The 25,985-nt window shown below is 39.8% G+C and overlaps 1 protein-coding gene across 3 annotated transcripts in view; it reads right to left on the bottom strand.

The window, feature by feature from the left end:
• KIF1B (kinesin family member 1B) overlaps positions 1-25,985 on the bottom strand; it is a 133,923-nt gene that overhangs the window by 33,298 nt on the left and 74,640 nt on the right. The window contains exons 22-29 of one of the 3 annotated variants that reach the window (XM_067567388.1): positions 13,631-13,724; positions 12,671-12,819; positions 11,911-12,089; positions 10,365-10,502; positions 9,293-9,541; positions 4,018-4,136; positions 1,304-1,389; positions 1,021-1,150 (exon numbers count right to left, since the gene is read on the bottom strand). In XM_067567388.1, the coding sequence (XP_067423489.1) occupies positions 1,021-1,150; positions 1,304-1,389; positions 4,018-4,136; positions 9,293-9,541; positions 10,365-10,502; positions 11,911-12,089; positions 12,671-12,819; positions 13,631-13,724 (1,144 nt within the window). Of the gene's footprint in view, positions 1-1,020; positions 1,151-1,303; positions 1,390-4,017; positions 4,137-9,292; positions 9,542-10,364; positions 10,503-11,910; positions 12,090-12,670; positions 12,820-13,630; positions 13,725-18,831; positions 24,213-25,985 lie in introns of those variants that run through there. The other 2 variants (XM_067567386.1, XM_067567387.1) reach the window with 2 other exon arrangements.

Here is a 25,985-nt window from a genome sequence, read left to right as displayed (position 1 = left end):
ACAAGATGTAGATTTCAACGGTAGCACAATGTGGGGACAGCGCAGGTTTAACAGAGTTTTTTTCTCACCCCAGGTGGGAAAATTACAGTTGCAAAAGAGAGAGATTGCAGTGTAATTGCCAGTTAAAGGTTAGCAAAAATAAAGAGATTGCCAACCTCTGAAACCTTCTAGTGCCGTGGTTCTCAAACTATGGGACGGGCCTTCCAAGGGAAGCACGGGAATGTGTCAAGGGAGGCGCAAGCTGTGTGCCTTCTAAGAGCCCTGGCTGTCAGCCCTGGGTGGCTGGGGCTCATACAGAAGGGCCATGCATACCCGGGAGGTGGGGATAAAGGAGACAGCTGGAACCCTGCTGATCCAGGTCTGACATTCAGAGTTCTGCTACCTGGGCTCAGGGTTTTCCTTCCCTTTGCCCCCAAGATCTTACCAGCAGGCAGCCCAGGCTCAGACTCTCTCCCACCCCTCACCTGGAGGTGGTGGGGCTCCACCTGTGAGCCCAGGTGGCAGCAGCAGCACAGAAGTAAGCATGGCAATGGGGCACTAAGTCTGCTGTGAAAAGTGATCTTTCACACTGCCTCCCTTTCTTCTGTGCTGCTGCTGGGGCAGCACTGCCTTCAGAGCTGGGTGCTACCCTTACTTCTGTGCTGCTGCTCTCTGCTTTGCCTTCAGAGCTGGGTGGCAGTATATGTACTTGGGGGTGGGGGGCAGGCGTAAACGACCACAGACACTAAAAAGGGGGACCCCAATCAAATAAGTTTGTCAATCCACTAGAACAGTGGTTCTCAATGATCAAAAATGCCAAACCGCTGCAACCTAAAAACTTCTTCTGTGTGCTATATTTGAGTCAGTATTTTGTAAATCAAAGCTCTCATAAGGAAGCACCATATACCCCTTGAATCCCAGGGACAACATTCCCTCACCTGTAGCAAGACTTCTGAGTAAAGCCCCAAACCCCTTTTCATAAAGAATCAGAATAGCCCCATATTTGTCCCCTCTTGAGTCCCAGAAGCTATACTCACTTACCCAAGTCATTCATTCTGTTAATTTCTTCTGGGGGAGTGAGGACCTCTGAACTCTGACCTTGCCCTTCCACAATTCTCAGTTCTTCTAGTGACAGTCCAGAACGAGTCATTGCAACTGAAGAAAAGTCACTCTGAGGAACACAAGACAGGGGCTGCAGATGAGAGCCTTGCAGCTTCCAAATTTTGCCCCTGCACTTTTTACCCATTCTACCCCATCTGTATCTAGAACAAGACATCGCTTCCCTCCCTTCACAAACCTCTCCAACCCAATTAATGTTTCTTACCTTCTTAAAGTATTCATCATCAAAAGAAATTTTAGCTGTGCCAGATTGCCTAATGCCAGATCCATAATCTGGGGCTTCTTCATCAGCTAGAAAGGCAAAAAAATATATAATATTGGAAACAAATTCAAATAGCAAGACTGACTTGATGGGAGACTAGGCTCCCAAATGCAGGAAACTCCATCACTTGGGTCATTTAAACTGAAAGAAGCTGCCAGAGAAAATACCGGAGGGAACTACCCAGCACTGGTTTTTGGAAAAATAATGGAGAAGACCAGCAAAACAGATTAGTGCCACCCATGAAATTGAAAGTTCATATGTGGAGTGTGAGAATTCATGGGTTAAAAAATGTATATAAATGTTTACTGTTTAATTGCTTGTTTCTAAATATGTTTCATCCAAAGTGAATGGAAAAAAGTGTACAACATGATGAGTAAAAAGACCAACAATTAGAGATGGAAAATCTCTAAGTCATGTTCTGAACTGAAAACATGTGAAATATTAAATATAATTCAAACCAGAAAGGACCCATGGCCGGATCAGCAGAGAACAGGGTTTCAATTCCTGTCCCTAGGCTAGTTCCAATGCAACCACTGACCTGTGTCACACCTCAAAATCCTTATCTATAGGGGATTCTTGCTACACAGTGAATAATATAAATAAATAATGAAGATAGTTTACAGACATTTAATTTCTTTACCTTATTCATCTATTTTAGATGGCCATGACCAGTTCACTAGAGACAATAGCTTTATAGCCATTTTCCACCATGACACAAGGTGTACATTAATGACAGTCTGGCCATGACGAAACACCCGATACAGCAAGACGCTTTACAGAAAAAGGTAAAAACAATTCAAGGCTTTTTACAGTGAGTTTAGTAATTATGAATGTTGGCAGATTAGTCAGCAATCCCTCAGAGCTGGAGGATGATTGATTTCCAAGAAATGACCCACAGCGAGATTTACAGTCCTGAAGACTAAAATCCTTTACCCCCAGAGTGAGCACAGTTCCAATGTGCGCACTGATCTGGAAGGACTCTCAAAGTGAGAGACTACTTTAGTCTTTATGGCCCATTCAGCCCAGTCTCTGCTGAGACTGCCAATAGGAGAAGAGGTGGTGCCCAGTTAGTGCTGAGGTATTTTCTAATAGTAGACACATGCTTACAGAAGTGACCCCAGGATTCAAAATGCCATCTTGAAATATCACTCAGAATAAATAAAACCATGATATATTTTAAAGACACGTTGCAAAATCAATGTGTAATAGCCATGGTTTGCTCTTTCATATCATCCATTTGACTGTAGATGTTACAGTGTCAATGCTAAGGAAAGCAAACCAGAATAGAAATAAAACTTTTGAATGTATTCAAATGTTTCTTCTGACAGGTTAGCCCCTGCCAGAATGAATTCCACAGCCTCAGTGTCTAATGCTTCACCACATGTTCCCATGGAAAATAAGACCTACAGGGCTGCCTTCCCAACACAAGAGAAAAAGGTTGGAAGTTAGCCATTGCTAGAAAGGACAGATAAATTACAAAAGTATCTGCGCTATCACCAGGATGGATGGTGCATGGTCAAATACCAAGGACAAACCTTGGCTACTTCATTTATGTGTGGGAAAAAAAGGACAAAATGCCAGTAACTGGTTGGCAGATCAGAGAGCTAGTCAAAGGAAATGTTTTACCACCACCTCTCTCTCAAACCAACAAAAAGAAGGGTCAGTTTAGCTAGATAATTTTTCTCTTTTTAAAATAAAATTTTCCCCAGAAAGCAATAGGAATTTTTTGTGCTTAACAAGCAGCCCCAACTAGTCAAACTAACACTGTCCCATCAAAACTGAACTGGGTGAGGCTAACGTGTAGTTCTCTACAATACCTGCTATAAGAGTAAGGGAAACCAGCCTAGTAGAAGGAGAAACAAAAAACCCACATCCCTTATACAAGGGCAGAGGTTCACTCTCTCCTTTGGATTCTGATGGACTCTAATCTAGCCTATGAGTAATTGAGGAATTAATGCTAAATCTAATCCTTCCCCAATCCCTAGTGGTGCCTGTATCCACAGAGAGGAGACCATAATATAAAGATGGCAGAACACTTTGTATGTGATTTAGAAAGTACACAAGACAGACTGAAAAATCAGGATGACTAAATGGTGTGTAATGAGGGAAAGGTTTCATGGGTGTACATTTGGCGCACACACGAGACTCAAGGGGTTAGAGTCACAAGCAAGTTTTGCAGGTCATGCAAACATAGTGCCATTCAAACCTTTATACTCTCACATGCAGTCAATGTGCACCGGTCACCTCTTATGTTTATGCCACACTGTAGAGTATAGACATTTTTAAAAAGAATGTATTGATACTGTTTTTCCTAACCCTCTGTCTCTAAACTTGGGATTGCCTTAGATACTACATACAAATCTCAGAGTGGTATATACTGAGCATTTCAAAGCCTCTAAAAGAGAAGATATATTGACCTGTTAATCTGTAGAAAACATTTCAGTGCCAGTCTTGGCCAAATGCTTTTTATCACAACCCCTAGTTTTCTAGTGGGACAGAGTAGGTGTCCTAGGAGTTTGCAAGTACCAGATCTTAAAGCTGCTCCAGAACTGAATGCAGAAAAACACATTTGAAGCCAAGCTTAAAAAAAAAAAAATGCAGCTGTTCAAAAACCACTCAAAGGCATGAACTGAAAGAGCACTCTCAGAGTATCTTACCTGCTATTGCTTGCACTGCCACACGCAGAAATCCTCGAACCTCCCCCTTCTCACTGACAACTGCCACTCTGTGGATAAGGGGCACTGGGTACAGCAAATTGCTCAGATATACGAACGCCCTGGTAACAGGAGTAAAAAACAACATTAGACCATCACCTGTAGAGAGAACTTCGCATTTGATTGGCTGACAGGACACACAAGTCTTCATACAGCCCATTGTCTGCACTTCTGCTATAACACATCATCTTGTATTGTGCTGCTATTTTCACACTGCCCTTACAGAGCTCCTGTAGTATTGTCAAGCTAACACAGACACTCTAAACCAGAGTTGGCCTGAGCCCACAGGTCTACATTAGTGAGTTATAAAGTATATAGAGGAGACATTTAAGATGTTGGCTTATGAAAGATGACTTTTGATGCAATACAGTTGTAAACAGCAATGTTAGAAAGACATTAAAAACTCAGGAGTGTCTACTGCATATAAAGTGTCATTAGAAAATTTTCCATCCTGTAATTGTAGTTTAAAGATAATTAGAGATGACAAATTAAAAGGAAAGTGACTGTATTTAGCAATCTCACAAATGTTTAACTGGAATATATACAAGAATTTAAAAAAGATTTTTGACCAGGCATTTTCTCTCCTCTATGCATATTTTATAATGCACTGTATATGTGACATAATTATCAAAATTCCCCAATGAATTATAAACCATCTTTCAGGCTTCTAAGATCAGTTACTGAGTGTTGGCAGAGCTACAGTATTCTCTATAGATAAGTAGCTTGGAATGTATTATATTTCCCATTCCCATATAAACAAACCTCCACAAAATTCTAAAGCAACGGTCCAAAACACTGCAGCTTACAATGAGTGAATGCAGCATTTTGGGCCAGTACTGGAAGATATTACAATACTTAATAGAGTGAAAGTTTTAACACCAAGTGGGGCATATTTTGGATTAGTAGTTTGAGCAATTTATTGTTCACAACTTTCAAATGATACTTTAAACAAAGTATACTTTATATTTTGAGTTACATTAGAAAACTCATTTTAATTTTTTCACTTAAAGTGGTGGATCTTAAAATTGTAAACGGCTCTTAAAATGGCAAATATAAGTGTGGAATGAATACCCCCAATCAAAGGAAAGATCTAAATGCAGAGAAGCCCAAAAGATCAGTCCATGGATGGCTCTCAACAAAGAAGACAGGATATGGGGTTTTAATGAGTTGGGAAATGTAGTAGTATGAGATGTTTCAGAATTCAATGGAAGAATGCAGGGAGGGTACTTAATACTCCCAACTAGAAGTTCCTTATAATTCATTAAACTAGAAATCTACATGATGCCTGTGTTTCATTCAGATGGTTCTAGCTGACAATGAGTTATGTTACAGCACTGGTCACTTTTTTAAGCTGGATTTGCTTTCACACACTCCGTTTTCCCCATTTCTCTTTATATCCAGTACAATTATAAATCAAACATATATCATTTATTATTGTGTGCAGAGAGTAAGCCCTGGGTGTAAACATAGAGGTAGATGAGCAATATAGTTCCCTGCTATCTCTGCCCAGTGCTCTCTGATGTACATGTTGTTCACTGGACACAGGAAAACAGAGGTAAACTCAGTGCCTTCTGACCCATAGTCAAAAACCCAAGTTAAAGAAAATAAGAGGCTATTCCTCCCACCTCCACAACATATGGGTTCTCTTGAAATGAGATGGGGGGATAGGCAGTTGTCAATTACAAACTAAAGAGACTAAAATAATTCTACTAAAATAAAGTGATGACAAAATGCGGTACAGAAGAGAAGGATTAATAAAGCAGTAAGAGCAAAAAAATTAAATGAACAGAAATATACAACAAAAACAACCGCAACTCAGCACAGGAATAAATAAAATTAGGATCTACTTCCTTTTCAGTCTGCTCCAAAGTGAGGTAAACACTGATGAAACAGGGATGAGGAGGAGAGATTAAAACTTAAGTCAGAAAAAGATTTTTTAAAATAAGTAATGTTTACGTTAAACCCAAAATTTTCAGGTAATGCTAATTTGAAGGAAAAGAAGCCAAGCAAAACACTAATGAATTCAAATAATTTACACTGACTGGACCAGGGAAGGAGTTCAAGCAGGTATAAGATTACCATAATGACCAATAATAAACACAATTTAAAAAACATTAAATCCATGGAAAATAGACACCCGCCTCTTCCTTCTTCTCTCTCCACCTGACAGGAATCTAGTTAGCCTTATATCTGTGTGTATACAGTAAGAGTCTCATAGGCAGTCTCTACAAAGGCCTTTCTCTTCTAAAGCTAAGGCTACCAGAACATTCTATCCCAACGTGGCTAATGAAAATATATTTACACACGTGACCCATGTTTTGAAGCCGTGATCCAACAGATAAGGTATCAAATGCATTCAGCTTTAGATGGTCAGCTGCAATTTGAGTCACCTTGATAAAATAATCCCAGAGAACAAAAAAATATGGCTTTTGTCTTCCACTTCCTTCCATCCAGTTACCCAGCTGTGGGTAATTGTTTTAAAACTAGGGAAAGAAATTTAAGTATACAAAGAATCCTTTAGGGTTTCCAATTGATGTAAGAAATGCTGGATCCTGTGTGGCATGGACAGCAATGGCACATTGGCTGCTGTGACTATACAGAGAAGAGCGGTCTTTATCCAGCAATACCACCTTCTTCCACGTTATACCATAGAAGTGCACCAAGCTGGGAGTGGACGAAAGGTTAAGGTTATCTTTCACCCCTCCCGTGTATGTGGGAGAACTGTCCCACTCTCTCCCAATCACTCCCGTTTCCAAGTGTCCCCCTGCACTTTAGTCCAGCAGACTGAAAGAGGGGGAACTGTATTAGCAGAAAGATTGGTGAGGTAAAATGGCATATTCACAACAAAACTAGAAATGAAATTTAACAAACAGAAATTTTTACCAAACATAAAAACAACAGAACTCAGAATGATCATGGCATTTTTCTCTTTAAATATACACCACATCAATTCAGGATTTGAAGAAAATACAGCATAACCCTCTTCTGCCTCCCTCACAATATACCAAATGTTTGATATTTCACCCCATTAAATAGTTAGACTTTTAACAACATCCCAGCATGCCAGAAGAGATGGCTAAAGAGACCAGCTCTTTGAAAAAGAAAGGACTACAGTTCAGACAGAAGGCAGCCAGTGAACAGTATAAAATACTGTAGTGGGATTTTAAGGGCTGGGTAATTGCATGACTAAGCCTCACTATCTAAATCTAACTATCTAACTCACTATCTCAATCTAAACTCTCCCTGTCAGAACATAAGTTCATGATTGTTGAGGTCAGGAAGGAATGTGACTCTGTCCCATTGTGTCCCTTTTACACAGCAATGCACAGCTAATTAAAAGTACTATGGGGTTTTGCCTCAATCTGAACCAAGCAATGGCCACTGTTCGAGACAACATCTGCCTACGTGGTGGGCCAAGTTACTTGTTCATATGCAAAGTTTACAAAAAACAGGATACATGCTGGAAGATACTGAGTTACGGAAGTCAGTTGAACTCTGGTAATATACAACCTCCCATTATAGCCTCGTCAGAGAACAGCAGAAGGTTACAGCTTTTATAACCAGCCTAAGATTACACAAACTGACCAGATAACCTATAGTTATGGGGATAGCTTCAAATTTAATTGCCAGTCAGAGGACAGATAGAAACTCATGAAACTATGAATTCAGTTCTACCCTCATTAAAATTCAGTATGATCAAAAGTGGAGTTATGTAATATGGGCAGTTTATATGAGCCCAGACTGATTTCCTAACTGCAGCCACCTATATACATCTAGAGAAACAGAGATCTGGCTTCTGTTTATTTGTGGACATAGGATGTAAGTTACATAACTGCAAAGAAGCACAAGTTTTCTTTTCATACACGGCCTTTGCTCAGTTTGCAGAGTGCTTCCTATGGGGCTTGGGCATTAGGACTGCGAAATGAAGATGAATAGCTCAACTTTTTTCCCCAAGCACTCCACACTCTGAATGAACACACACAATAGTTTAGTACACTGAGCATGCTGGCACTATTATGAGAGCGTGGTTCCTACTAGTGCAAGCAGTTAGTGCACATATAGGACAATTAAGAAAACTCCACACCAAAATTGACAAATGTGTGTGTTAGATTAACCTGAAATAGTTGTTTTCAAAAGTGGCTTTCAGGTGTTGAGTGGTAGGGTACAATATTTCTCAGGGAACAGAGAAATTTTCTGCTTCCTAGCATCTTTAAGAACCAAATCTTTATTCTTCAGGACTTGGATCTGAGAACTTCGGAGCTCCAGCCACAATTCCAATCACTTATGAGCTCTCTCTCCAGCCTAAGCAAGTCACTCAACCACTCTGCCTCAGTTTCCCCATTGATAAAACGGGGCTAGCCTGCCTACTGGATATTTCATAGAAATTTGTGAAGTGTTTTGATTATAAAAAGTGTTAAATATTAGTGCAATATGCTGTACTTGGTTGTGTCTTCAGGAGAGTCTTTAAGACTCTTTATATGCAGACAATGAAAATAGCTGGTATTCTAAAACACCTCAGCTAACTGTTAACATATTTTTAAACACCACATGGCATACAGAGTAGACAGGGTTTAACACTTGTAAAAACATGTAGAAAAATAAACAACATGTTTTAAAGGTGTAAAACCCTGTCTACACAACATGGTATGTGGTATTTAAAAATCATGTTAAGTAGTTAGCTGAGGTGTTTTAGAAATCCAACTATTTTCTATAGTCCAGACAGGAACCTTGGGATGTGCTATTTTTCAAAACCTCAACATTCCTTCCATTCTACCTCAAACACAGAGAAGATGTTAAATGAGTTTTTTTCCAAAGGTGGATTTAATACATTAGATTTTACAGTTTCCTTCATATTCCCTGGAATTCTCCTCTAGAGAACAGAAGAGGCAGAGCAAGACTACCTTAATCTCTGCAACAGTTGAGTATAGTGTCCAGGTAAACAGCACCCTAATTACTATAGCCAAGGGAAAAGGAATTAGTTTTATGTTGTGATGGGTAAAACTTGTATTCTCAAGTGCTCCTTGGGCCCTCCAATGATGGAAGATTTGCATTACAATGTTTAAAATTGACTGCCTACAAAGGTCTGACAATTCCCGTTTCTAGATACGGCTGCTTACGGATTAATCAAAGCAATATCCTTCATTCTGAAAGGCAAAATCTCTGCAGCCTATGGCAAGAGCTGGTCCCTTTTGGCTATTCTCACAGTAACCTCACCAACCTTCCCACTAAAATGAACCAAGGGGACCGGTCGTAAAACGGGTCGTGCCCATCATTGAAGAGGTCCGATCCCTCTTCGGTTCCAGCGTCGGAGCCAGTATCATCCACAAAGGCTTCATCATCAAAATCTTCCATCTCATCCTGCTGCTCATCGGCCAGTTCGGTTATGTCGGAGTCAGCCGTGGAGAAAGTGGGGGAGGGCGTGCGGTCAGCAAGGCGCTCATTCACGCAGCCATGGAAAATGGGGGAGCTAGATATCAGTTAATGGAACACTTTGATTAACACGAGGGGAGAGAGGAACGCTTCATTCAACACAGATCATACTGCTGCAATCAGCACAGAGCCCTCTGTAACAGCAAGCAAAAGCTTTAGACCATCTGAATTGGGGTGAGATGGGAGGGAGAGGGTTGCTGAGATAGTTAGGAAAAGACTGAGTCCTTGGACCGAACAGAAAGGAAACATGAATACAAGCAAGGCTAATCATGTACGGTTATGTAAGGTGTTATTAGCTCACTTAAGTGTAACTACAATCTGTATATCCATCACAAGGCAAATTTAAATTAAAGGGGTGGCTCAGCGTCAGACAGTATTAATGAATCTCTAAGGTCTCCTCTCACTTGATGCTTAATCTTTCCAGAAAGGACAATAAAACTGCTTTAACGTCACATCCACATGAAGACCTCAAGCTCTGGACCAGTTTTCCCATGGAATTTCCGCAAGTCTTCAGTCTTTCCCTCAGCGCTACTCCAACAACTTGAGACAATGCTTAACAAGTTATTCCAATCTCTTCATTTTTAGAAATAAAGTTTAAGTCTGATTATGGGTGAATTCAAACCACTTACACTCTGAAAGGTTAAATCTGTATCAAGAAAGTTTTAGACAGCATTTCCTGCTTCTTACCAGTGTTTTGGTGATGCAAGACAATCAAAAAGATCCAGAAGTTGGGTCATCAATGAGATCCCACATACATAGCTGATATGACCACACAGCCTAAAACCCTATTCAAAGTCACAGTTTGTCCTGGCAATGATGAGTAGGTGAACATACCAGGAGATAGGACTGGCATCACATACCTTCCAACCAGCTTGAACCAATGGAAACGATCGTAGAAGGGGTCACTACCAGTCATTGTGCTCTCACTCTCATCCTGTGCATTGGATGCCATTTCTCCAGCCCTGTCATACATCTCCCGCATCAGCTCCAATCTCTGCCTACACAGCAAAAGAAGTCCCCACAAAAATTAATGATGAGAGAAAGAAGCCATAAGAATTTGCTTCTAAAGTATTTCAGGGGGGTAGCCGTGTTAGTCTGTATACAGCAAAAACAACTTGAGTTCTGTAGTACTTTAAAAACTAACAATTTTAATTTCAGTAGGCATAAGCTTTCGTGAGCCTCAGCTCACTTCCTCAGATGCAGTTGGTAGAAATGATACAGCAAAAAAGGAAACATAGAAAATATATGGAAGGCAATATTTACATATCCAAGGGCATAGATAACAATGGGGAAGCCAAATATGATGCATGAGGACATTAGTACAGAGGTGCTGTGATAATCTTTCCAAAGGAGCGGGCATTCTACAGGGACAGAATAAAGTATTGAACTAAAATAGGCAAAGGGAAAGAGGGACAAAAGTGAGGGGCCAGTTCATCTCTCCTGTACCAATGCTCTAGCATGATGTTAGGAGTCACTGCAGTGTGGGAAGTGCTATCTTCTGGAAGATATGCACAACATATGCCAACCCAGGTCAATAAATATCCCATAGCTTTTTTTGTAAGAGTAGACTATGCCCGAGACTGGTCAAATTAAAGTTTCAGTAATTACATTCTGCCTCCCCAAATTCCTCCTGCAGTTTCAATTGGCACATTCTTTACTTTCTGCACTAAAGCAAATTTATTGTGTTGCTGTGCACTACTGAACAGCTGTCACACTCCACTTGAAAAGTGGTTGCATTTCAGTATTTGGTGAATTGATCCCACTATAGACCACAAGCACACAGAGGATTATTTAAGGTTTATATTTCAAAATCCTTGGATTACACTCTAGAATTGCAAAAATAAATTACTGAAGAATCCATAGTCACACAAATGAGTAGGGAATCTTGGGATACCTTGTGCACATTGCACAAGAATGATGAAAACCACTACCCTGGACTCGAGGTTATTAAAATTTGGGAGGCTTTTCTAGGGACAGATCTCCATTATTGATGTTTTACATTTTAATTCTCTCTATAGGGTTATGTGAAGCAGAAGAGAATAAATGAGTACCAGCCACGTGGAGAAAGCAGACAGATTACGGACAAGTCTAGAGAGACCGAAAAGTACCAAAAAAAAAAAACCCTAGTAATTTTGAATTAGATCCTTAAGTGAACGTGGAAGTCAGTTAAGATGCTGAAGAATGAGAGTGATGTAGCTGGACTTGTTTATAAAACATGACGAAAGTGGTCCACAGCAGCATACTGCAAAGGCTGCAGAGCTGTAACTAGGGAGGGGCCATGAAGAAAAGAATGAACAACAGCCACAGCACGAAGACAGAGAGTTAAAGTTGCAGAGCAGGTGTTGGATCTTTTCACAAAAGCATCTTGGCTTCAGAAAGATTTATCCCACAATAATATTCACATACTTGAGTTTTTCCAGGGACCAGTAATGTGTTGCTCCATTCTTCAGATCCTGGACTTCCACGGCCACCACTGTCCGAGGGAAAGGTCTGTTGTCCCAAGTCTTCTCTGTCTCAGTGGGCAGCAGCTCAGGGGGCAGAGGGGAATAGAGCGTGTCAGTCAGCAGGACAAACTGAAACTGCACCTGAATGGAGAAAAACAAATATATTAATAGAAATCAGACACAGGAGGGCTTCTATTAACTCTAGTCACAAGAACGCTCCCCGAAAGCCTCACTAAAATGAGACTGGAACCCATCTAAGAGAAAGGAGAAAACAACTTGACTTATCTCTGAGAACAGTCCCATTTTTAAGTTCAAAACATTTAAGGACCAGCACAGCAGTCTAGCAACAGCGTATAATACTGCCATGTTGGGTATCTAGATCTAGCCTTCACTTTTTGGTAAAATGATAATCCAACATGGAGTTAAGGATGGAAAAGAAAAGGGATTTTATCTCTAACTCAGACTTTAAAGAGTAACTGGAATGGGGACAGGGGAAACAATGTAGGAGAGGTGAAGAGTACAAGAATGGATTGAAAGTTTGCAAGGAATACAAATTCAGTATGGAATCTGAATCAAGGCAGTCAAGCCTCAGAGCACTTCACATACCAAAATAAGAACCAAAAGCTATGCTGGGTTAAAGACAAGAAAAATAAATATAATAAATTGAAGCAAGATCAGTAAACGGACAACATCTATGAGTTTGGTGGTCTGTACAATCTTACCTTCTTCTTTAATTCCACGCTGATTGCATTGGCCTCTTTCAGATAAACTGCATTGCCCCAGAGCTGGTCCCTTAATGAAGTGAACTGGTGAGATTTCCATTTCCTGAATGCCCACTGGGCCAGTTCATATTCATGAGTAGTCCAGGGCACTGAGGAAGGCAAAGAAAACAGCTTAGTCAAATGTAGTAGTTTCCCCTTCAAACGCACCCATTCAGAGGTTATTTACTACTCTTCATTTTCTTGTCAAATTCTGAATGTCTTCCCTGAAAAGGGAGCATAGAAAGGAGATAGGCTATATACTCTTATTGCTCAATGGGTAACTAGTTCTGATCTTCCACTCCAAGCACTGGAAGCTTAACTTATAACAAAGCATTTGGAGTAGATGGACCAAACCAAGACTAAACTCTGGTTACTTTATTTGTTGAAATTCAGAATGCTAAAATGCTAATGAAGAGAAAGCAAATATTAAGGGAGAAGATAGTTAAGCTCTACATCTACTGAATCACTCCTCCCTTCCTGGACTGTTCTGTCATACAGAGAGGAGTTTGCAGCATAAAATTCTCTCACGTACACTAGATCCAGCAGTTCTTGCACAGATTATTAGCTCAAATATATGAATAGTATCTTTGCTTAGGACATGAGAGTTCTGTGGATTGTCACCAGAATACAAAACCCTTTCAACTAAGGCCACCAACCAAAGCTCATTCCCCAATAGCTGTTGAATGGCTAAAGTGAATTTGAGGGTTCTGGTCCAGTTCCTTTGTTCAGTGATTGTAGAGAATCTGTTCTGTGGATACAGAATTTAGGCCTATAGGGCTGCCAAATTTGCTCTCTAAGAGGCCATCACATTTCCACAAGTTACAAAGTTGGTTTTCAATCTTACAGCAAATGTCTCTGTAGTACACCTTCCTTTGCACCAAGAAATTGAAAACAGACAATTGTTTCCGGTCTCAGACTCACCTTCCTCCTCTTCCTCTTCTTCCTCGGTCGTCTCAGCAGCTAGAGATCGCGTTTCAACCTGCTTCTGCAAGGCCTGCAGTTTACTCTCATAGTCCTGTGGGAAGACAGGAAATACCATGTAGGAAAAAGACAGACGAAAGTGAAGAGGAGACAGCCAGAGAGACACAAACACTTCAGAAGGAGTGACAGACAAGTGGAGAGGAGATATGCACAGACATTTCTATTTAACTTGAAGAGATCATACTCTTCCAAAGTAGAATTCAACAACATACTAGACATCTTAGGAACTTTTCCTTCTAGAGGAGTTGAAGCTGAAGAGACAGGGGTGTCTGTAAGACATACTGGTATGTCTGCCATATGCTTTCCTCATTATCAGACACCCACACACGCAATGGCCATAGAATGTGAAGGGATTTCTTTTTCCCCCCAGCGTAAGAGAACAAATTAGAATCTCAAGAGTGCATCTATAAATTTGTAAGTATAATTTACTTAGCTTTGAAAGTACCTCTAGTGACAGTGCACATTTTACATAAAATGTGCAGGGCCAATGGATCCATGCCCCACTATTCCAACCTTCACACACACCATAAAAATGATTAAAATAGAAAATACTCAAAGATATTCTCGCCACCTGGAGGGAATTCTCATATTTTAGATTGCCTCCCCTTTTTTCATGGTTTGATTTGGTTTACCAGTGAGACGATGGGCTCTTTCAATAGACAAGGCTTGTAACATACAAAGTCATGGAACCCCTTAACTAGCTGGTTCAGCATGTTTCTTATGTCCCTAAAACTTGCACCTTCTATCCCCACTAAATGCTCTGCCACTAGCTGTCACTAAAACAGTACTTAGTTGAAAAGTCAAAGAAATTTATGAAATCTAACCCCTGGACAGTCATAACTAAGCCCTTTAATGAGTCAGGTGGGGGCTTTGGGGAATGCAAAGGAGATAAAACTGCCAGGAGTCCCTGCCAAATGATCTTGTACGTCACAAGTAATGATTTTTTTCTTTTATCCGTTTGTGTACACATTAATTTTCCTTGAACATACACAGTTCAACCCTATTGTACTAGGTTATCTTATGACATGTGAGGGTTTGACACATACACACACACTTTTCCCACTTGTAAGTGTGTATCTATACAGAAGAAAATAGCTTTAGGTTTGGTTTTTTTTGGTGTTTATCTTTTTTTTTTAAGGAGAAAAGCAGCTTCGAAGAAGAGTTTTCTTTAGAAATGTGAAGTAATGTCTACTTTCATTCCTAAATTGATGAAGATTTTGTAAAAAAGGAGGAAAGTGGTAAGAAATTACGTGATTTATACGAGCTTGGTCAAGACAGCTGCAGTGTTAATTAAACCTGGTTTGAATGAATATTTCTGCTTTGGAACCAGCCATACATTCTTGGTGGGGAAGCATGCAAGAGATGAAGCAAAAGCTTCTTACAGTCAAAGATCAGTTCTTTTTATGAATTCATAACAGGAAGGGTGGCAAAGGCAAAGAATCCCCTTATCTAAAGGCAGCAACATCATTAATATGTTTTCAGCATTGGGACACACTTTCAGCCTCACACTGTACCAAAATGAGGAGGATTCAGGGCTTACACACCCTACTTTGTTAATATCTGTATAACGTATTTAGATACATTATAAATATACACACAAATACTGTGGCGCACTCAGACTTTCAGTCTTTTATTGGGGGAGAAAAGCAGGCTAGCGATACCCAGACCAGTGTTTCATCAGAAGAAACAATTTCACAGATTATGAATTTGTTGGTTTCTAGTCACAGAGCTCAGTCTTCCTGGCTTCTTTTTGTTGGCCATGGAGTTTCAACAGAGTGGAAGAATTGTCTGAATGAAGGTAAGAACTGAGAGCACTAAGTACACAGAACCAAACAATACAGGAATGCTATCAGACAGGGAACACTCAGCCTAGCTGAGGAGCAGTTCAGCGCCTGTCTACAAGGAGTCATGAAGTGGATTAAACTAAACAGGAACATGGCACTCTTATTCCAGAATAAGAGTATCCATACGACAGGCTCTTAATTTTTCTGCCTTCATCCTCCCTCCTCCACCACTCTTGGCCCCTTCCTCTCCCCCAAAAAAGCCTTTTTGAAAACTAAACTCCCATAACATTGGATACATCAATATGAGAGAATGAAGATGCAATGGTTTATGAGACTCCAGTTGTACATGAACTGAAATTGACTTCAAGACCCTAGATACTTGCATTGTGTGAGTGTTGGACACACTGTCTCATTTGTGGTTCTCCTTGAAGCCTAAGACCATCACTTACTGTCCACCAAGGCATGACGACTCTTTATTTTTAGTTGGTGGCACGTGCCTTTTCCCAGCCATAATCTTTGCAGCTGTAACCATCCCTATTTCAAGGTCTTCTAACATTCTAGCTCTCAATTCTGCTCCAGATCTCAGAACTGACTTGTCTTTTTTAAAGACACTTTCTAGCACATAAATGAGACATGAATTTAATCCTTGGGGTTTTTAACATGGGGATCCAGAGGCAAATAGACACCAACACTTCAGAAAGTGTGACTGGGCCCTTTGGAAGAATTTCTGCAGACATTTAGGTTGTATTTCAAACCTCATTGTCCGCTAGTCCATAATCCAAAACCCTAGAATTCATTCTCTTCCCTTTAATGCATTTTTTCCAATGCCAAATTCTAAAGTCCAATTGTTATGGAAGTGACAGAATTGGGAATTAGCTTTCCTGAGTGCCCTTGTATAGACAAGTCCCTAGTTAAGCTAAACACCTCATGCATCTACAGTATGTCGTGTTCACATATCTTAAAGCAGGGTCAACCCAGGTCAGTACTCTGATGGAAAATGAAGAAGCACTTAGAAGCAGAAGGAATGTACTGCAGAATTTCAGTAGGTGGCACTGTTCCCATGAATACTGAAATAAGGCTCCAATAAGATGATGGCACTAGTCTCTGGAACAAGACATTGAAACAGAAGTCCTGACCACTTGAGATCATTAAAGCTCCAATGGCCTTTAAAAAAAAAGACTAGGTGCATTCAGTTTTCGTATCTGGACCACATTTCAACTCCTTGTTTTTCCCTGAAGTTTCAGTTGAATAAAATTCACTCATCCTAAACTGTAGTTGCTACATTGTCTCCAGAAGGGGCTGCATTTCAATGGGAGATGAAGGGATTTTTCTGTAATATTGGTAAGTCTGATATTAAATATTATCCCTTTGGAATAAGAGCCACAGATAGAAAAGACTTAAAACATTTTGTCCCATGTTGAAATTCTTAATGATTTCTGCTCTGTAAGGAAGGGATTGAGGTGGAGGGAGATGGAAGCTTCAGGTTGCACCAAGTTTGATAGCAACACAGAATACCTAGAACTTTTTAAAAAAGCATTTCAATAAAAGGCAGCTGTCTTCTATATATCAGTTCTCCCCCCCAGCTAGAACAATACTGTCACTTGAAACTCAGAGGGAGCTGTACGGTGAGGGATGAGAGAACCAACAAGCTTGTCAAACATGAAGGGTAAGATTCATTTTCCTGGAGTTGGTCTGGAGCTTTCAGGGACAAACTATTAATATGAAAATGACATTTTAGTGGTCTCCTGCTTTCCTATATACAGAGACAGGGGTCTGTGGGAGAAGCAGAATCCAAGGAAGATGCATTTCAAGCAGTACGCACAACAGTGGTGCATTACCCACCTACTCCTTAAGTATCCCTGAAAAGCAGAATCTTTGTTCTGGCTCTTTCAGAGTAGTGGGGAGGCCACTGGAAAGAAGGACTGCCACATCAGAAATGTTCCATCACAACACATTCTATCTGTTAGCACAGACATGTTAATTGTGTATGATAAGGACATAGTAACTCATCCTTTGTCTCTCCTTTCCTGTACTGTCCCTCTTTTTTTTTTTATGTGGACTAAACAAAATCGCACATACACATAGATATCTAGTGATATGAACACTTTCACAGCACACAAATTTTTTTTCTTTTATCCTCATCCTTCAAAATGGAATAATTTTTTTTTCCCCCAAGTGGACTAGGTCAGGTATATTCTCCCAGAATAAGGCAAGGAAGAAGGCAATGTTTCACCAATTAAAGAAATAGTCTTGTAAGACAGGACTGTTTCCTGGCAACCGGCAGTACTCTAGTGTTTAAGTTATCAGACAGTTTGGCTTTCAACAGTGGATAGAAGGATGAACAGTCATCTTAGTTCACAGACAGGGCGATGGGAGGGTTGGGCTATTTTACAATGGAAAGACATATTCAAGACAAGTGTTTGATCCTCTATCTGAATGGTAGCTTTTAGCTGAAAAACTGCAGTATAACAGAAAAAAAAGCCAGAACTGCTTAGAAAAATCCTTGGAGCTTTTTATTTTCAACTGTGTGGTGGGTTTTTTTGGGTTTTTTTTTTTGCACGCCTCAGTGTTGTCTATTGCTCCAAGAACACGTCATAGTACAGACATGTCTCTCCTGAGTCCTGAATTTCTGTGCCTCATTCCTTGGGAATAGCAAGATGGCAAAGATAGGGTTCTCTATTCCTTAGTCTATAAAGGGAATGGTGAATCCCCTGCTGTGCTTCTTTAGAATTTAAACCAATGGCAGCAACAAGTGCACAATGTGATTGCATTTAGCAAGATTACAGCCCATATCCTTTCTGCACTGTAAATGAAGACAAAGTGGCACTTTAAAGACTAACATTTAATATTTGTAGACAAGCTTTCGAGAGACTTAGCTCTCTTCTTCAGATGCAGTAATACAGAAAATAGGTAACACAGAGGTATCTTATAGGTATCCAGGTGCATTGAGAACAATGGGGGAGATGGAGTCCGGTACTTAAGACCTAATGACGACCATTGAGTAGGTGGTGAGAATGGGTGAGCAAAGTAATTTACCTTCAGTAGTGAGATAGCCATTCCAAGTCTCTGTTTAAACCCAGTTTGAATGTATCAAGTTTGCAGATCATTTCTAATTCAGTAAATGAAGTTTCTTAACATGTGGCGTTGCTATATCTGTCTCAAGAGTAATTTAAGGTGCATGTAATTCTACATGGGCCACTCTGAGGAACAACTGAAGAATGAAGAAATTTTAAACTGAACTCATCTAGAATGGGTCTGAATCCCTCATGACAAAAAAAAAAAAAAATCAGGAAAGACTATAGGATAGTCTTGTGCTACTGAATATTTAAATTCCACATAGAGAAGTCAGACGCTTACAAGAGTATTTCATAGTTTATTGAAAGGGTACTTGTTACAATACAAACCAGCTCTCCTTTTCATAAGGCAAGCATTTGCTCTCAAGACAATCAAAAACATTTTTTTTTAAAAAGTGAACTGGACAGATCTGAAAACCCCATAATTTCATTGGAAGGAGACTCAGTATCTCCTTTACAGTAACAATGGGCAAACATGGATATCTCATCTGGCAGTTCTTAAAGTGGTTCAGCGGCAAATATCTGAGTTTTAAAATATACAACTTACAAGAATGAATGGGGAAGGAGATACTGAAAATATACTCATAAACACTAATACAAAGATCTCCCCCTAATTTGACAGATTTCTTAATCAGATAGCCTGAAAAAGGACATTTAAGTGAAAAAAATAAGAGGCATCTCCCTCCCACCCACAAGTCCCCAGTGAGATTCTTTAAGGCTAAGAAAACCCCTCAAAGGCACTGGTGCACGAGTCAGCTGCCAACAAAGCAAACAGATCAGCAGCCCTTGACAGTTCACTGAAAAGGCACCTGCATCATGGATACTGTATTTTTCCATTCACATGAAAGCCTTTTCAGACTCTTATAGGGAATTGACTGTTCTAGTGCTTGTTAACTCCATCTGTATCATAGAAAGGGGAAAATGTAACAGTTTTTAGGTTTCACTCTACATTGTTTGTAATATCCTCTTAAAAGCTTGAAAGAAAGCCGGCTTCCCCTGCCCAATTTGGGCTCCATTTGGCAGTTACTGTATTTTGTTCTTTTTCAAGTCATGCAGGAAAACTAAAAAGCAATTTATTTACTTCTATCTTTGCCAGAGCATCTTTGATATCACAAAGAATGCGGACAGCTTCTGAACAGCATTTGCTAGGTCACTGATGCAGAATTCAAACAAACTGGGTTGTTTTTCTAGTGTTGCACCAAAAAACACTGACAGTCTTTAACAACAGGGTAACAGAGTGATGGGTTTGAAACCCATTCCCCATCATCATTCAGATATTTAGAGCGAAGAAGAATATTTATTTAGAGGTAATTTTAAGCCAATGCACATTGACAATTTTTTTTTTTAAGTCTGGAATTTAAACATCAAATTAGTATGATTTTATCCCATTTCAAAATATATAGTTGAATGGGTTTCAAAAAATAATTGCATGCTGCATAGCTCTCTTGCATATCTCAGCCATGTGCTGGTTTTGCATAGATTACCACTATAATGCGCAAATACAAGGGGCATACATAAAATAGACTTGTTTGGTCTTTCCTTGTGCCTGGCTCCTATCCAGGATAATCTCCGCTTGGCTGGAATGTTCCATATGAAGGCACATGGGAATTTCTCCAGATACTTATTGTTTTCAACTCTCCCTGCTTGCCATAAAACAGAGCAGGTCATAAGAAGATGGCAGAGGGACAAATCATGTCACTGATTATAGCCAAATAGTAAGAATGGGACAAATTATTTACAAAGAATTTTATAGTAAAGCTAACAGCAAAAGGTTACTTGCAGCCCAAAATACATTACAGAGCGTTGACTCAACTGGAAAAGCAGTATTGCCTTTGCACAGGGCTTCCTTTCTTTGAAGGATCAGGGATTTTTCTTAAACCACACAGTGTTTCCATTGAAACGGAGACTGAAATATGGGACAGATGCAATTGGCATCACCATTTTGGACAGAAAATTAACCTAGTCATCAGTTTAGAGCAGTTTTGGGAGCAACTCTCTTGGACCTGCTAAATCCCAGAAAAACTTCCTGTCGGGGTAGTTAAGCACTAGAATAAATTGCCTACGAAGGTTGTGGGGTCTCCGTCAATGGACATTTTTAAGAGCAGGTTAGACAAACACCTATCAGGGACAGTCTAGATAATACTTAATCCTGGCATTAGTGCAGGGGACTGGACTAGATAACCTCTTAGGGTCCCTTTCAGTTCTATAATTCTATAACGTATCAGGAAACATTCCTGACGGACTGCAATGTTGAGACCTGAGTAACAGATAAGAAAGTAGTAAGTCTCTGGATGCAATTTAACCATGAAGTTACAACCAGCACATTTGTAATAATGTAGTTCAGAAGAGAAGTAATCATGTAGATAGGGGAAAAGAATAAATGGGAGGAAAGTTGCAGGCATTTTCTACTCATTTATAGCAATGTTGAAATATGCAAAAGTAAAACTGTTGCCAGTAGGGCTCTCGTTTAATACAAGGAAAATGACCTCAAGTAGGAAAAAAAATCAAGGATATTTGTGCAACGCAGCACAAGTCATTTAACTGTACAAATGTAATGCAAAGTGTGATCCAACACACTAAATCAGACATAAATACAAGTTCATTTTAAAAATTGCATTCAGGTTAAACCTTACAGTAAACCAAGTTTCTGTCCAAAGATTCAGATTTGTCCTAAAATTCAAGTCTAAAAGCAACTTAAGTAAATAAAAATTAATGAAAAGAGTATGTTTTCAGAAGCAAAGAAACAAGTCCTATAGTTAAAAGTAGCACTTTCCAATCAAGATAAAAACTCCAAAAACTCATAAATCTAGTTCTTAGTCAAACAGCATCCGCTTTGTTGTGCACTATTTTTAGTGTCATTTGTTCTGGGAGATTTGAAGTAAGATCACAGGGATTGCAAGTGTTTATGGTGTTTTCACTTGTAAATTTAGGTATCTTCATTCATGGTACAAGTTAAAAATACTGTTTCTAAACCATACTTTTATAGAGGATGGGGAGTAAAGCAAGACAGATGTGACTTCCCCTTAAAGTGACAGATTTGTTCAACAAGACTTGAAACAGCAGAGCAATCTGAAACCAGAAGGCACTAGAATGAGGTATCATGTAAAATGAATCAGTTCTCTAGCCCTCCTTTTTCCTTTCTCCTCCAATTCAGGGTAGTACTCTAAATCATCCCCCAGGTAGCACCTCTCAGACCCAAAGCCTAACTAAGGCAGCAGCAGCAGTCAGCTCACTGAGTATCCTTACTGCACCATTACAGGTCAAAGTAGTGCACTGCCCCTCCATCATCTCTGTATAGCAAGTTATAACTAAAAAACAATTATAGCAGAGACAAGGTGGGAATGAGAAAAAGCTTATTTCCATAACATAGCTCTGGCTATGTGCACAGTCCACCTTACAACCCCATTCAGGCAGATTTCTACTGTCAAGACAAGTTCATAATGATGTTAATGAAACAAGACAGGAGGGCAAAAGGCATTTTGCACTCTGAAGTAAAAGAGAGAGAGGGTCAAGTGTCCACGTAGCTCTTGTAAATTTCTGCAAAGGAGAAAGCACTTCTACAAAAAGCCACATATTGTCTTGCCAGCTGACAGCTTCTGGTTTACCAATAATTATTTAAAAATGTGGGTTAGGAGGTGGAAAATGAATTGGACTGACGAGCCAGAAGTTGAGCTTACAATACAGATGGTCTGTTTCTTCATTTCTCACCAAAAGGTCACAAGAAACATTCAACATTATTAACTAGGTTCCCCTTTTGATTGTCTACATAAAAACATAGGAAGAGAGTGGCTGCTCTTTATATATTCCAAACAGTATTTTCAGCTTAGAAAAATACTGCAAGACAAAAAATAAGGAAGGTATATGAGCTAGCAGGTTACTCTTTTTCCCAAAGTCTTCTAGTCTAAGTCTATAAAAGCCTCAACATTTTTCACAATGTTCCTCCAATCCAAGTCTTGAAAATTGCACCATGATTCATAAGCAAAATGGATGTTTTGGAAAACCAGTGTCTTGTGCTTTGTACATCAAGTCACTCAACGTTCTAACTGGCCAACTGATACCCAAAGTAGATGGTCAAAATTATCCCAACCCAATGCTTCTGAATGATAAGCCAGCACTGACCCCTTCTCCCATTTGTCCAGTGAATCATACTGTGGTTTCTCTACCAGCTTTAAGGTTAGGTGCAGAGAATTGTCGTCTCATCCGTGGTGGTGTCACAAACTGGTCATAATGATTGAATCTGTCAGTTTGTTTTGGGTGGATGTTAACTGCATTGCTCTCTGTATTGCTTCCACTGTTGTGATTGCAATAGGGCTGGTGGTGCTGGTGGATGTGGCGTTTCTGCTGAAAAGTCTGCAGGTCTGGGTTCTGGTGCCCACTGTGCGAGTGCAGTGATTCAGAGGAGCCAGATGTCTGACGGCGCAAGCTTTTCTGGTGGCCATTGTTGAGAGAATTGCTTCTCCAGCGTAACTGAGGTGGTGGCTGTTGCTGCTGATTGCTAGGCTGTGGCTGGGTGTTTAGCTGCTGCCAGTTAATCTGGATATGATCTTGATTTCTTTGTGGGCCATGTAAGTTCCACAGTTGCTGAGGGTCCTGGGATACAGCTTGGTCACCTTGTTCTTCGTTCTCTTCTTTGTTTTCCTCTTCCTCCTTTGGAATTCTGACCTCAATAACCTCATTCTCTGTGATAATTATGTGAGTGCCTGGACTCCACGAGTTTCTGTGTTTGGGGCTGCTCTTAAATGGAAACCGAGGCTTACGGTTTTCAGGTGGGATAAATCGGTGAGGCATATTTTGTCGACGGAGCTGTTTGGTGATTTCCTGCTGTTGCAAGTTCTTAAACCGAATTTGCTCTTGCCTCATCCAGCGCAACCGCCCACGCCTGAAGGCTGGGTCACCCTCCATTAACTGGGAAACACGCTCCTCTTTATCAAGCTCATCATTCTCACCTTTTTTCAAAGCATTTGCATACTTGTCAGCATCAACCACACTCGCAGAGTTTGGATTTTTAACTTTAGCAGCATTAGCTGTGGTCGACTGGGCTCTCAGCTCTTGCGACCCAATCAATGGTAAAACCTTCTCCATTTTTAGCATCTTGTTTCTGAGAACTTTTATTTCCTCATCCTTCATGTTGTTTTGCTTTTTTACTTCCTGCAAAATATCTTCCAATTTGTCTATATGCACCTTGAGGTCATCCACATCAGTTACTCCCTTCCCAATGGCCATGACATCTTCAATCCTCTCATCTCCAACCCCCACAGTATCCCAGACATCTCGGGCAACAGCTCGCCATGAGTCACGCTCATTGGGATCTTTTTTTCCATACATGGCACAAAGCTCTTTCATTTTAACAATGGCCAGAGCTTCAATCTCCTGCCTACTATGTCTGAAGTCATTGAGGGCAACTTCATAGCAGATCTCCTTCACAGCCTGTATCTTCAAGTCTGAGATGGTGACCCATTTGGAGTCTTTGCTAAGGCGCCGGCGTTGTGGTATCTGGTACATTTTAATAGGCTCTCGCTTCTTCCCACTGCTGGGGAGACCACACTTTTTTACAATGGTCTGCAGCTTGCTGGGGGGCAGCTTCTCTCTCAGGGAGGTGATCAGTCTCCAGCTTTCCTCACACGATCTCTTGTCCGAATCATCCCCACTATCAGAGTCTGCATCCTTTGGAAAAACAAAAATCAAGAAGTGGCCCCAAAACAACCAAAATTAAAATGGAAAAAAAAAAAAAAAAAAAGGAAAAACTAAAGAACAGGCAAAGAAAACTAAACCAACTAAAAACCAAATAGGACAAATGATATGGACGTCTCAAGACTGAGTGTAAGGATGTTAACATTTTTGTTAGCCTTCCAGCATAGTTTCCTTTCTTTAAAATACAAGCTCTCCATTCTTCTAAAATTTACATTTATTTAAATCTAATCAACTTAAAATACTATATCTAACCCTTCCAAAATCTTTAACAGAACAAGTAAACCAAGTCCCTAACAAAATCAAGGTGTAAACTACACTCCACATATGATACAAAGACATGCAATTCCATGCCACACACATTTGCCTTGGTTATTGCTGTTGCTTCTTTCAGAAAATCCTCCCCCAGTGAGTGAACACAACAGCCACCGTAGAATGATGTGATGAGCAGCCAGAGTAAGTCGGGTTAACACTGGTTAGTAATGTTGTAGATGGTGCTGGGATGCTTGAGTTTAGAATCCACTTTACTACAAAAGCAGCCAGAGAAGTGTTAAGAGGATAAGAAAAAATAGAAACAGAAGCAGCCAATAGAGTCGATGTTAAAAGTACTGTAAGCGCCACTATGACAGGTGAAGATGTTTCATAATCCAAGGAAGATTTGTTACACGCTAATAGGATATCCAGAATGAGAGTTTCAAAGGGTTTTTCCATTTGCCACCTTGCTGTGTATTTTAAAAACTTTGAAGAGTGAGCATCAGAAGAATGTAGTAGTAAAAATTATTTTAACAGGTAAAAATGCTATTCAATATCCAATTTTCTTCCCATCTTCTGCAACCTTAGTAAACATTTACCTAATTCACATCTGCAGCTCCCATGCATTTGCTAAGGGTTAAATTTATTTTACCTCATTGTTCTAAGTTTTCCAGCAGGATTTTTAAAGAGGTTGCTCTTATTAAATCATTTTATTGAGACACTCTCTTCAGGTATCTATAAACTAGGAATGCTTATTTGATAGATAATGCCATCAAAAGCTAAGGGTATTTATCACTGATAACTGCAACCAAGAATTAAGTTAGCCTATTTCTTAAAGATGTTGGGTTTTTGGGTTTTTTTTGGGTTTTTTTTTAAATAGTTTGAGATCCTTCTTCAATATATTGTCCATTTTTGGTTGTTAATCTGATTCACTAGAGCAGCGGCTCTCAACCTTTTTTTCCCCAGTACCAGTCGGGTCAGGTCAAGTACCACTAACTGCAACTTGCAAGTTTTTCAGACAAAGAATTATATATAATACATGAAAAATCAGGAACAGCAACAGGCAATTACTTTACATGCTAGGGAAATATGCATCTCTGAACCACTGATTGACAGATTTAATTTGAAAGACCCTGTTGGGAATAGTTGAGCAATAAAGAGTGGGGTATGTAATACAATTTATTTTGCTTCTGGGAATGAGGAGATGGATTTTAGAGAAAGTTCTGCTCTCTGGGGTCAATAACCTCTATTTTTCTTATTAACACTATGTGTACTTCTTGTGACCTTATATTATCTTAAGATTTGTAATAAAAATAATTTAGAACATGTTCTCAGTTTAGGTCAGAAAATATCTGCAAAATAATGAATTCTTTAAAAAAATCAGAATCTGACAAAAACTCCTTATGAGTTTATGGCAGGTAAAATTTGGGGTATCAAAAAGATGATGTCCAGCATACTGCACGATGCAGTGGCAACAGAAAGATACTGCACACTGTA

This window comes from Emydura macquarii, unplaced genomic scaffold (genome assembly GCF_026122565.2).
Source record: "Emydura macquarii macquarii isolate MOO-44397 ecotype Brisbane River unplaced genomic scaffold, CSIRO-AGI_Emac_v2 contig_2768, whole genome shotgun sequence".
NCBI lineage: Eukaryota > Metazoa > Chordata > Testudines > Chelidae > Emydura > Emydura macquarii.
Note: the sequence above shows the minus strand (reverse complement) of the source record. Positions and strands in the feature narration are given on the sequence as shown.